This window comes from Miniopterus schreibersii (genome assembly GCF_964146895.1).
Source record: "Miniopterus schreibersii genome assembly, chromosome: 10".
NCBI classification, from domain to species: domain Eukaryota; kingdom Metazoa; phylum Chordata; class Mammalia; order Chiroptera; family Miniopteridae; genus Miniopterus; species Miniopterus schreibersii.
In genome coordinates, this window is record NC_138110.1 from 42,125,165 (window position 1) to 42,137,640 (window position 12,476).

At 43.3% G+C, this 12,476-nt stretch overlaps 1 protein-coding gene across 4 annotated transcripts in view; it reads right to left on the reverse strand.

Annotated features, from left to right (window-relative positions):
• Positions 1–503: 503 nt before the first annotated feature.
• The window catches only part of LPIN2 (lipin 2), a 71,624-nt gene continuing 59,651 nt past the window's right edge, over positions 504–12,476 (reverse strand). For 3 of the 4 annotated variants that reach the window (XM_081149077.1, XM_081149078.1, XM_081149076.1), the window contains exons 10-20: positions 11,987–12,080; positions 11,256–11,325; positions 10,394–10,483; positions 9,593–9,675; positions 8,236–8,380; positions 7,189–7,337; positions 6,597–6,683; positions 5,536–5,688; positions 4,762–4,876; positions 3,959–4,062; positions 504–3,624 (exon numbers count right to left, since the gene is read on the reverse strand). In XM_081149077.1, coding sequence (XP_081005203.1) covers positions 3,480–3,624; positions 3,959–4,062; positions 4,762–4,876; positions 5,536–5,688; positions 6,597–6,683; positions 7,189–7,337; positions 8,236–8,380; positions 9,593–9,675; positions 10,394–10,483; positions 11,256–11,325; positions 11,987–12,080 — 1,235 coding nt within the window. In that variant the 3' untranslated portion in view covers positions 504–3,479. The remainder of the gene's footprint in view (positions 3,625–3,958; positions 4,063–4,761; positions 4,877–5,535; positions 5,689–6,596; positions 6,684–7,188; positions 7,338–8,235; positions 8,381–9,592; positions 9,676–10,393; positions 10,484–11,255; positions 11,326–11,986; positions 12,081–12,476) is intronic. The other variant, XM_081149079.1, reaches the window with a different exon arrangement.

Here is a 12,476-nt window from a genome sequence, read left to right on the forward strand (position 1 = left end):
CTGCATCTGGCAGGGCCCCAAGATCCGAGGGGATAAAAAGATGCTCACTTAAATAGTATGTGGGATGTGGGTTTTGATCCAAGTTCACTCTGACTCTCCTAAGCCTATGAAAACATCAGGATTGCTAAGTAGTATTGACCCTGAGGAAGGGTTTAATGGAAGGTGGGGTGGCTGTGAGCGTGACTCTCAGGGGACCCCTGAAGGGCTGAGGGGTGGAACGGAAACATAGCCTAGAGGATTCCAGTGAGAACACACCAGAAATCACATATGTATGAATGAATCATTCCCTGGCAGAACCTACAAAGCAAGAGGTTAGTTCCTGAGGGTGTAGCCTCACTTTTGGAGTCAGATTTTATAAAAATAAGCACCAAAAAGAAGTCCTTTCTGTAGACAAATTTAAGTGTCAGCAAAGATCAAAATGCTAATGTATGGAAATTAACAATTTCTGGCAAGAGTACAGAGAAGATGGTTTAAATGTCCTCTGAAGGAAAGAGTCAAATGCATTCAGTTTACGCCTGTTTATTGTTGTAACGTTTTGTTTTGAACATCAAACACTGCACCAAAATAGGAGCCATTTATCTTAAGACAATGGTCTTTGCCATAACTGAGTACTGGACTGATGTTTACAATTAATTTCTGACAACTTAAAACTTATTAGTGGCACTGCTGTCTAAAAATCAAATACTTCATCATAAAGTGTAATTATTAAAAGAACAAAGTTTCCCCCTGCCCTTTCTTACCTTCAAACCAAAGACATAGTTTTCATCTGGAAAGAGCACTTACTGGAACAAAAACTCAATTTTAAACTAGTTACATTAAACCCAGCATGCTCTAAAACAGGAAAACAAGGCTTCCTAGAGTAAACATGATGATACTGAAAAGATGTTAAAATTCCCTGGAAAAGTCTGTTTTCACCAACATGCGAAGAGGAAGAGCTGACTTCTTACCTACCTTTAAAAGGTCCTGCCTGCACCTTCAGGAACACACTGTGGAAGGGCCATGTGCAGTCTCATGGAGCACAAGTACTTCCAGTCATTTACTAGCTGTTGTTCCTCAGCTGTTCTCCCTGTGGCTGTTAGCAGCTTTCATCTTAGGACAACTTTTTTTTTTCCAGTTGAAAACTATGGGGATGTATTAAGCACAGCAAACACAGGACTCACACGCAGGCTACCGGGCATGCTGCGGGCCCACACATGCACTTCCTAACCCTGGAAGATGCAGATGTCGACGTCACAGCCCCATAAGCTTCAATACGCGCACATCAAGGCAGATACTCAAGTCAGGCTGAACTGGAAAGAGGAAGAGGGGTGATGGCTGTTTCACAAGTGAAGCAACTGAAAGAATCACTTAGAAGAGCCCAATCTGCCTGCAATCACCCCGAGATACCATCCATCACTGAAAGCAGTGCAAGGCTAATGCTTCTTCATTCACTCACCATTGTAAGGGTCTGTGTAGAAACACACTCGAGGGCATCTCTCTTTCACAGAAAGAACACACGTCATTTGTACCAAATGGCAATGGGTTTTCAGCACAAACTTAATACTTTCATCACACTATAGTCATAGTAATCATCTACTTTTCAGCAAGAGGGACTCCTTCCCTTAAGGAAAAAGACTCATGTTAATTAGTGTATGTATCCACTGGATCAATCTACAGCAACAAAGTCTAGTGCTTATGGACACCAGGACAGAGGGATCAGCTGCCCTCAACACAGGGTGGGAGACCCGGGTTCCCACGCTGAACCTTGTAGAAGGCCCATGTGTCCAGAGAGAAAGAAACTATCTAGTTAAAAACTCTTTAAAGGACAACCTAAAAAGGACTACAGAAGATGTATATTAAGATTTTTTATACTGCACATACGCAAAGAGGCCCAACTAGGTTCAGGTTAAGTGCATAAAGCTCATGTTCTTCTAAAGCAAACACAGTCGAGGACACACTGATGGCATCTATGAGATCAAGTAACTGCACGGCCACTCTACTAGGAATTTAATTCACGAACTGGGCAGATCTTCATATAAACATAACCTAGTTTTCCTAACCTACTGTACATAAAGAAATTCATTAAACAATTAGACCTTGACCTATTTAAGTGGGAAGGTTTGTACTGGAGGAAGTGTGTGCTATTTCCCCTCTGGGAACATTTGCCTCCAGGTTCTGCCACTGAGAACCGCGTTCAAGGGCCTTGACCATCGTCTCTGTATCCAACCGCATTAGGAAAAATGAGCTACATCAGGGACTTTCAACTCTCCAATCTGGAAAAATAACCTCCCCCATTTTTCCATCTTTACATCAGCATTATTTTGGGGTGGAGTAATAAAACAAGGAGAACCCCCCAATACAAGCACAGGGGAAAGCAGAGGTGGAAATGGAACCATCCTGAGAGGGGCGGTGCCTATACCTGAAGCTCCCACTCTGCTCCATAACTTGGCTCACTGCTTTCTCACTGAGAGGCTCTGGCCATTTTTGGTCCCTGATGGCCTCCTCTTCAACAGTTCTCTTGATTTTAGTAGTGAGTTGATTGTCAACACCCAACCTGCTCTCTCCAGGCTCTCAGCTTCCTGGGACAGGAGCCTTCCCGATGCTGTCTGCTCGGATTCTGACATGAGCTCATTACAACCAGGCTGAGAAAGTGAGGGGCAGGCAGGACGGAGAGAAGGGCCCTTTTCCCAGGAGCCATTGCAAGTGCACATCTGCATTTCCAAGGCCTCCCTGGAAACAGAGCTGTTCTTTGCTGTTTAACCAACTTCCACTGTTAGTCCTGTTCTTACAGACATCAAATATATCCTGCAAAAATGTTTCTTCTGGCTAGGTTCAAGGCATCACTTAGGGGTTTCCCATCATGGAGCAGTCACAGATGAGAAAGCGATGATCTAAGGGGTTTTTCCTCCCCAGGAGCCCATGTCTGTGAGGTGGGATGAGTGGTCCTGGGCCCCTGCCCCAATAGCTGTCCCGTTTCAGTGTAGCAGGGCATGAGGAGCCCACAGAAGAAATGGGACCTGTAGCAGTTCAGTGGACCCAGATCCCCTTAATAAAGCCCTGGTTTTACACAGAAACGCTTTGAACTACCTAGTGGAAATTTTAACTTTACTTTGTGCAATAGTTTGGTCCACTCTTATTTAGCTTCTTTTTTCTTCCTTTTAAATTATGCAATTAAAGGAGCACCCAGCATACAACTTGACATTCTGTATGTGTGAGAAGCAACCAGTGACAGGAACCCAGGTCTCCGACCCCAGGTCTGAGCTGCCCTCACTTCTCCTGCTGGGGCACTGAGCTGTAACCCTGCCAAGCCCGGGAGGGTGAAGGAGATGGCAGTTCCTGCTCCAGGAGCTCTCCTTGTCCCTGCTGGTGCCTAGCTGTCAACATGAGTCTTGCTCCACATCTGTGGCTGGGAGGAGCCCAGTGTCCTCTGTCCAGCAGAAGTGCCGGTCACCTTCCCTAGCAGCGAGGCGAGAGACTGAGGACCTCCCGGAGGGGCTGTCTCAGGCCAGGTCATCCAGGTCCACTTCGGGGATTGGATCTCGCCAGTAGCAGAAAGAGCTGAACTCTGGGCATGGAAAGGCAGAATTCTGTTCCTTATTGAGAAGTGGGAACACGTGCTCCACAAGCTCACTCAGTCTGTGATACCTAGAAGGGATTGGAGAAGAAAAGCACAAACTGTTACTGTGAAGTTCATCTAAGAGCACAAGACTGCAGGCTGTAAAGCTAGTTATTCAGATTCCTCAGATGGGTAGGATCCGAGACAGGTCTCCATACCTTCCCCAGGAACAAATTTCCTCTTCAAAGTCTAGGAGAATCAATAATCCCATAAATAGAGGGTAAAATAAACAGGCAAAGAGGAAAGCATTCAAAGGCAGGTGTAGCTCTAATACTTTGAGCGAGGCCCGATCCTTAGTATCTGTCTGTCCCCAGTGTCACTCTAGCCACAGGGCACTAGGCTGAGAAATGGGAACACACTTACGATGACTTGTTTCCTTTGGTCCTTTCTTGTATTAATTCACCCTTGGGGTTCACGGTGAATATTCTGCAGTCTGGAACTCCAACTTGTGTGTAAGCATAGACATCCTGGAGAAGAAAACATTAAGCAGGGTGATTATATGGAGAAGAAATCAGGCACTGCTTCTCCAGTTCCTTGTGAACCAGAATTGCACAAACAGAAGACTGTCTATGGAAAACATGCAGAGTTGGGCACCATGTAGCTTTGCCACTGAAACTGAGCTTTAGACAAACCCAAACAAAAAGTGGAGCCAAACCCAGAGGGTGCTAGGGGATTCAGGAAGTGTGGGCGCCAAGGAGACGTCAAGGGCGCCCTGGAGCAAGAGGGGCCCCACTGCCTGTGAGAAGGCAGGAAGCAACCCCTTTTGCATGTCTGGGATCTGAGGGCCCCCCTCTAAGGGGAGGCAGGTCCGGGAAGTGTCAATTAAGGGTGAGCACTCATGTCGTGGTTCTGGGGTGGATCCAAGGATACCACTTAGAACAAGAGTCAGAACTGCCTGAGGAAACAGGAACTGAAGCCACAGAACAAAAAGAAAGTGCCCTTCATCATATACCAAAATTCTGGGACAGATCTCCATCTACAGGATCTCCCCAATTAACGTAAGAAATTTGGAAAATTTGGATAAAGTGAAAACCTATTTACCAGAACAAACATTCATTTTGCCAATAAAATTCATTTGAGAATTATGACATGGCTACACCCTAAAAGTATATGCCTCTCAGTTTTACCCACCACATCAGAATGTGCAGCCGGAAAGGGACACTTACATTTGGACGGTTTCCAAAGGCAGCATAGAAGGGCTGCTTAGATGGGGCAAACAGATTCTTGATATCATTTAGACACTCAATTTTAAATTTCTCTGGTTTCTTTTCTATCACTTCCCTAGGCGAAAAAAAATTCAAACATAGTTACCAAATTCAAAATGGCAGTATTCCCTGGTGTATGGTCCTAAAAAATTTTAGTGCTCACAACTACCCGTTTTTTAAAATCCTTTGTAACTGGTATCTTTCTTTCTCCTCTGCTAGTCAATCTGATACTTAAGAAAATTTGAAGGGGTTTGGGGAAAGAGAAAACGGCCAATCTCAGAACTTGACTTTCCTTGACCATGGCTTGACAGGGACCAGGTGAGCTGTGATGTAAAATGCTATGGGGGAGCCCTGGCCGGTGCTACTCAGTGGTTGAGTCTTGTCCCATGCACCAACAGGGCACTGGTTTGATTCCTGGTCAGGCACATACCTAGGTTGCGGGTTTGATCCCCAGTCAGATCACATATGGGAGGCAACCAATAGAAGTTTCTCTCTCACATCAGTTTCCCTTTCTCTCCCTTTCCCTTCCTCCTTCTCTAAAATCAATAAAAATATTTAAAAAAAAAAAAAAAAAAAAAAGAATGCTATGGGGGAGCCAAAGAACTAAGATAAACACAGAAGCTCTGAAACAGATATAAACCCTTTCAATGAACCTGACACCCATCCTCACACACAGTCCATTCAGCCTCAGTACCCCCTCCCATGCACTCAGAGGGGCTGCCTGCTTGGAGGTACCTGTGAAAGGCGGAGAATAAGCTGCTGGGAGACAGCATCAGAGGGCCCCGAGGCAAGATCGTGCCCTTGTCATTGACCCAGTGCAGGTAGCCACGGGTCATGTCGGCCATGCCGATGGCACGAGCAGAGCAGTACAGAAACTTGTAGCCATTCCTGAAAGAGAATGTGTCTTATTTAGTCCATTGTGCTTTGGCTAAAGGTGAAAAAAAGAAAAAAAAAAGTACTTCTCTGGTAAAAGATCCAAGTAAAGATTCTCTCATTTATTGTGAAAATCAAATTCTTTAATTTAACAGGAAAACAGGATTATGACAATATCACCTTTCCATGGAAAGCAGCATGGGGAAAAATGGGGCATATGCCACTAGGGATTATGCTAAATTTATGAGTACTGATGTATCTTTAGCATCTAGTCCAATGAAAGGCAGATTACAGAAGAGACAAAAGTCTTAGACTATCTTTAAATTATCTGCTATAAAGGAAAGATATAAAAGATCTTATTTATAAAACAAATTGTAGAAGGCAAACCATTCTGTAAGCCAAGGAGCAAAATTATATCTGAGTGACTGACATAATTTTCATATTAAGGCATTCTCAACTAGTGTTTAAGACACTGTAATTTTTCAAGTAATTTCAACTCAGATGGGGTCCCACAAAGGCCATGACACTGTGTTCTCTGCTGCACTGGCATACAAGACTCCAAGGGTGAAATGTCTCCCCCATGCATGCATGACCTCCTTGAAAAAATACCCAATTTAAAAGTACCCAAGTACCCAATTAATAAACCAAAAATGAAAATCAGCTCTTGTTAAATTACAGCTAAAACCCATACAGTTATAACTATAAATGTAGGTAGTGCCTAAAGTTCCTAGCATAGTGAATGAAACAATATATGTTGGCTGCCACTTTTCTTTGTGTGAGGCTATAGGAAAGGAGTGGGAAAGAAGACAGGAAATAGTTGAATCATGAACACACATGATTTCCATGTATGCTATTTTTCAATAGTTCTTAAAGCAAAATTCTGGCTCACTAGAGCACACTAGCAGGTGGGGCAGGAGACCTACTCATTGATGGCGTGGTAGAGCTTTGCGATACCCTGATGAGTCCAGTCTTTACCCAGCTGTGGAAGAATCTGTCCCAAAGCATCAGACCTAATAGGGTAGAAGAGGAAAAGGTATCAGGAATCAAGCATATAAAAGCCAAGTGTTTTCCTTTTTAGTTATGTACAGGCTGCCAAAAAACACTGGGCGGGGGGGGCAATCTACAGGGCAATTTGTAGTGAGGCAGTCTCCTGCAAATACACCACTTAGGAGCTTCTGAGTAGAATCAGACATGAGAGCCAGCTGCTCACTTTCAGAGATAATTTACAACTACACACCCTTATTCTCCTTCTTAATCTCAGTATCTTCTTAGTGGTCTTTTTTTAATGCCAAAATTTGGGAACCAAATAACTAAATCTTTCCAAGAGTTTTTTCAACATTACATTTGTATGGCTCCACCCATCTCCTCCATCCATAAAATGACCCGTGTGGACTACACTCAGGGTGTCTCAGTGTAAATAATGGCTGAGAGCTCGGTGCTTGGTGAGGAACCCCCGCCCCCCGCACAGTGTCCTGCACCTCCTCTCCCTGCCACCCATCAGGAGCTCCTGCTTACTTGGTTATTGTTCCGTCTATATCAGAAATGATGATCTTGTCATTCCAGTTCCACAAGTAAATGGTCCCTGCACAGCGGCAGGTACCTTGATACTGGGTTGTAATACTAAACACGACATCATTTGGGCCATCTTGGAGCTTCAGTTTTGCCTTTTATAAAAGTAGCATAAAGAAAACCACAGAGGCAGAATTTTAAAAATTGATGGAATTACATGCAACAATCAAAAGTCACACTTTCCAATAATATGTAGTTACTGAGAGACTGCCTAAGATATAATGTTAAGTGAAAAGGAACCTAATCTCCAAAATATATAAACGTACATATGTATGTATAAATACATAAAAAATGGGAAAGAATACATTAACAAGATAACTGAAATAAAAATTCAGCTCAAAACACAGTTTGGCAGAGTCTAAATGTTTACAAAACAGGATGGTGTCTGTAGCATTACCACATACCTGGCCCAGTGCTGAACACATGGCTCACTCAATGAGCTGGGCTTAGGGAGCCACTGCCTGAACAGTGTTTGGGATTCCAAGAGACTCCTCTAATTCCCCAAACAAAAAACCTCTCCACTCCTCCTCCATACCTAAGACTGGGGGCATAGCAAAATCATTTCACACTGAAAATAGGTGAAAAGCCAGGGAGTAAAAACAACTGGGAAAGGGGAAATTGTGTCTAACTAAGAAAACATGATTTCTCTATTGTTGTGGCTCTCGAAAGATAGTGGGTGACTCAGTGATGAGCTAGCTATTTAAAATTCACAGGAAAACAAATTAAAAATACAGATTTCTCAGTTCACTCTCAGAAAATGAGGTGGGAGGGTCAGGTAGTGGTGGTGGAAAAAGTATGTCCCAGGTTCCCCAGGTGATCCTGGCAGTCCCTGGAGGTGGGCATTTCTGTGAGCATTTATATGTAAGCATCTATACGACCACACAGTGTTGTGTGTGTAAGGTTTGGGATCAAATGGACAGAACAGGAAGCAGATCAACTTAAACAGTTACTAAGATAATCTAACTAGATCCACATGGATCACACACTACTCACAATCTGGTCCGAGGACAGGCGAAGAGACTTCTTATACGAGGTTGTGGTGCTATGGCTGGGTGGCTCCGTGGGGACGGGGTCCATTTTGATTGATTCTTCAAGCTCCTGTGACCCCTCATCACTGGATGAGTGATCCTCTGCTGGCCTATTCAACATCAACCCAGTTACTGAGGAGGCTGTTTTACTGATAAGAGCTTTTCATTTAGGATCAAAAGAAAAAAATCCCAAATCCATTCTAGAAATGGGAACAGTTTTTCCCTCTGCCGCTCTCCCACATCCTGCTTCCATGACTGAATATTCATTTCATGAAGTGATAAGGAAACCTTCCTCCTCCCTCTCATAACTGGCCAGAGTTTACTTTGTGCTATGACTGGGCATTTCCTGCTGTGACCAGTGAATGCAACTTGTTGAGGGAGGTAGGAAGGTAGGTTTCAGAAGGTACAAAGTAAAGAAAATTGCTTATGTTGATTTAAAAAACTAACAAGAAAGATTTTCTACACCCTAACAGAAGAGGGTAAGGAGTAAGAATATACTATCACAGACTGCTGAACTAAAGAGTTAGGGACTGGAAGAAGAATTTGACTGGGGAAAGCACACAGATGGCAGAAAGAAGAATGGGGTATATGGTGCTATTTCCTCTAAGGGCCAGCCAATCTGAATGTCCAAAGGGGAGCTACTTCTTCCAAGAAATGAATCAGACCCACAATCTCTGAAATTCTCTTTTATATCTCCCTTTTGTGCATGACAGGAAGCCAGGGAGCAGGGGAACCAGGGACAGCCCATCTTAGGACTCCTCAATATTACCCCTTCCCAAAGCCCTACACTTTTATAGGCATCCAATGCCATGGCTCCAGTATGGGAGGGGCAAGGTATTTAGGAAGCAGTGATGAGTATATTTACTCTTCTAAGTGAATAATTATATACATATTTTAATCATCACCTGAGGACATGTTCACTGATTTTAGAGACAGGAAGGGGGGGAGAGGGAGGGGGAGAGACTGGAACAGAGAGAGAAACACTGATATGAGAAACATCGAATGGCTGCCTCCCATATCCACCCAACTGGGGATCAAACCCTGGAACAGGAATTAAGCCTGCCACCTTCTGGTATACAGGATTACACTCGAACCAACCGAGCCACCCAGCCAGGACCTACGCAAGTAATATTTTTAGAAAAGCAGAAGTTATCACTTGCTAGCTAACTGAATGGCACAAACAAACCACTTATTCACGTATGTCCACAGGAGAAAGATTTTCTGACTAAGAAACAAAATTGCCAAAATCAACTTGAATGCAATAACCAAAGCAGGGGTGGCCCAAGAGCGGTGAGCCTGGAGGAAGGACAGGGTGCCCCCACCTGTCACTGGATGGCTCCTTTGTACTGGGTGGCAGGTCACTTGTGGGTGGCATCTCGGATTTCCCTTCCTTGGCCTCTGGCAGCTAAAAAAGCAAGATAATAACAGTTAAGTGCAGCTTTCCTCTCTTTCAACAAACAAAAATTCATCAGCAGTCTTCACCAGGAATGAGCAAAACTGCTTTCTGAATCCACAACTTAAAAATGCTCAAGAAAACGACTTTCTCTAGTTTGAGCCAAAGGACAGAAACTGAAATAGAAGTCACATGCTGCTACACAAAAACTGTCACTACAAAGCCAGAAAAAAATTTAAAAGAGCACCATTTCAAGTCACAAAATATAATACAAGTGGTCCACACTCATTAGGTCCACAGTAGACACACCAGGAATGCAGAGAAGTGACAGATGCCACCTCCTCCTGTGTAGGAGGGCAACAAGCTCTTGCTCCATCTAGAAGGGGATGCAGCAAAGTGGAAAGAGCACAGGCCCTGGAGCTGGACTCAAGGTCAAGCCCTAGCTCCATCTTTTGCCAGTCAAGGCACTTCACCTCTTTGTGTCCAGTTTCCTTACCTGAACACAATGGGAACTCAAACTTCTATACTTTGGGGCTGTAGTAAAGGTGAGGGGTAACATGTAAAACACCCAGGATAGCACATGCACATAGCAACTGTTCAAAATGATGACTATTATTGTAAAGAAGTATTGTATAACCCAGATGGACTTGTTTTGTGCTTGGCAACGTTTTCTGAATAACTGCAAGATTCACTTTTCAACTTATGGAAAGAACACCTCCAGGCTGGTTACCTGTTTGGTCATACTTTCTCTCTTACGCCAAAACCACCAGCGACCAGATTTCTTTGGCATCTTATCTTTGACCCAGGACTCGACTGTGGCCTGGAAACAATCAACTTGGGTTAGTCTAGCAATCTGTCGGTCACAAAACACCTGACTACTTTCTACCACACCACTAGCCTGAAGGATGGTGCCTTATCATGAAGTCTGAGCAATAATCTCCACATCTCCCAAACTCTAGAGATTTTAACACCTGAAAGATGGATAGTGTCCTCTTTCATGGCAGCCTGGCTTCATGGCAGTTCTGTGTTCTGAGACTAGTGGTGAGGCCACACAGGAGCAGCCCCCTTAGGGGCTGGGCAGGTGGGCTGCTCTCATGTCTCTACTCTTGGAAAATGTAACTCTCCTAAATTATGAGGACCAATTAGGCCGATGATGTCTTCTTGCAGGACAGATTCAAAGCAACCTTCAGGTTCTACATAAGTTTATTAGCCACAATTTGACCTAATCACACTGATGTCATGCTTCTGGTGGCCACATCACCCTTTTCTTGCTGCTTCTTTCAATATTAATGAGAGGAAATTTTTTCCATTCATTCTGTACTTAACAATTAGCAAAATCTCTCAATGTTTACACACAATCAGAAACTGATATAAATATCTAGTAAAAATAATAAAGATACGGCAACCTAGCTAACTTCCCAGATTTGGGGCATGAGATCATTTGAGTGGACACGTAGAACTCCTTGGGTCTTTTATATTATTAAATAAATTTTTGGAAAGTACAGAGTTTAGAAATATGCACATATAGATTTTTCTAAGTACTATATGCTATAGATACTTTTGAAAAAACAACAAACGGCAGACCATCTCACCTTAGGCAAACTCTTCTGGAACACTTGCAAGCTAAGGATCATGGGAGCAGCCAAAGCCCAGTTGTAGTAACTGTAAGAAATAAAAATTGTGTAAAACTATTACAGAATGAGGAGTGAGAGAGAAAGGGGTAGAGAGAGAAAAGGGGGGGAGAAGGGGGGGGAGAGGGAGAGGGAGAGGGAGAGGGAGAGGGAGAGGGAGAGGGAGAGGGAGAGGGAGAGGGAGAGGGAGAGGGAGAGGGAGAGGGAGAGGGAGAGGGAGAGGGAGAGGGAGAGGGAGAGGGAGAGGGAGAGGGAGAGGGAGAGGGAGAGGGAGAGGGAGAGGGAGAGGGAGAGGGAGAGGGAGAGGGAGAGGGAGAGGGAGAGGAGGGAGAGGAGGGAGAGGGAGAGGAGGGAGAGGGAGAGGAGGGAGAGGGAGAGGGGATAGAAATAACATAAAATTCCTTATTCTTTTCAGTTAAAAGATGATCAGCTAAATTTTTTGTCACATAAATAATCTTTGCTTCAGGCCAAACTTCTCTGAAAAGTGGTAAAGTCTACCAAACAAACTAACATTTTAATACTTCACTTAAAAATGAAGCTGAAGCTTCACTGTAATTGCAAAGTCATTGCCCATTAGCTCATTTATACAAACTGACATATTTTATAGCAAGAAGAATGGTAATAGTTAAAAAGAACACTTGGAAAAAAACCCTGCAAGAGTATTAAACAATTACAAAAGCAAGAATATTTACCGATTATATATTCGTATTACAAGGTTAGGATTATCTATAAGTCCAGGGTTTTCTGCAAACTCATGATAAGTAATGATATGCTCCATGAATTTTTCTGCAATGTAAAATAATAACAATTTGGTTAGTGAGTATATAAATTTTCAAATGAGATTATCATAATACTCTATGCATTGAAAAGACTATAGCATAAAATAAAATGTCCTTTTTTAAAAAAAACACCTTTTTTATATCCATCAAAAGTTTTTCCCCAGAACAAGAAAGAACACTTCTATCCTCTCCCTCTTCCACCACTACTCCCCCAGTTAGAAAAACAAAAACAAAAACAGGAGAAAGAGATATACCAGAGACTTGTAGGAAAATAGATTAGAGATGTGGCCAGAGAGAGAGGACACACACACACACACACACACACACACACACACACACTATAAAAAACAAAAACAGGAGAAAGAGATATACCAGAGACTTGTAGGAAAACAGATTAGAGATG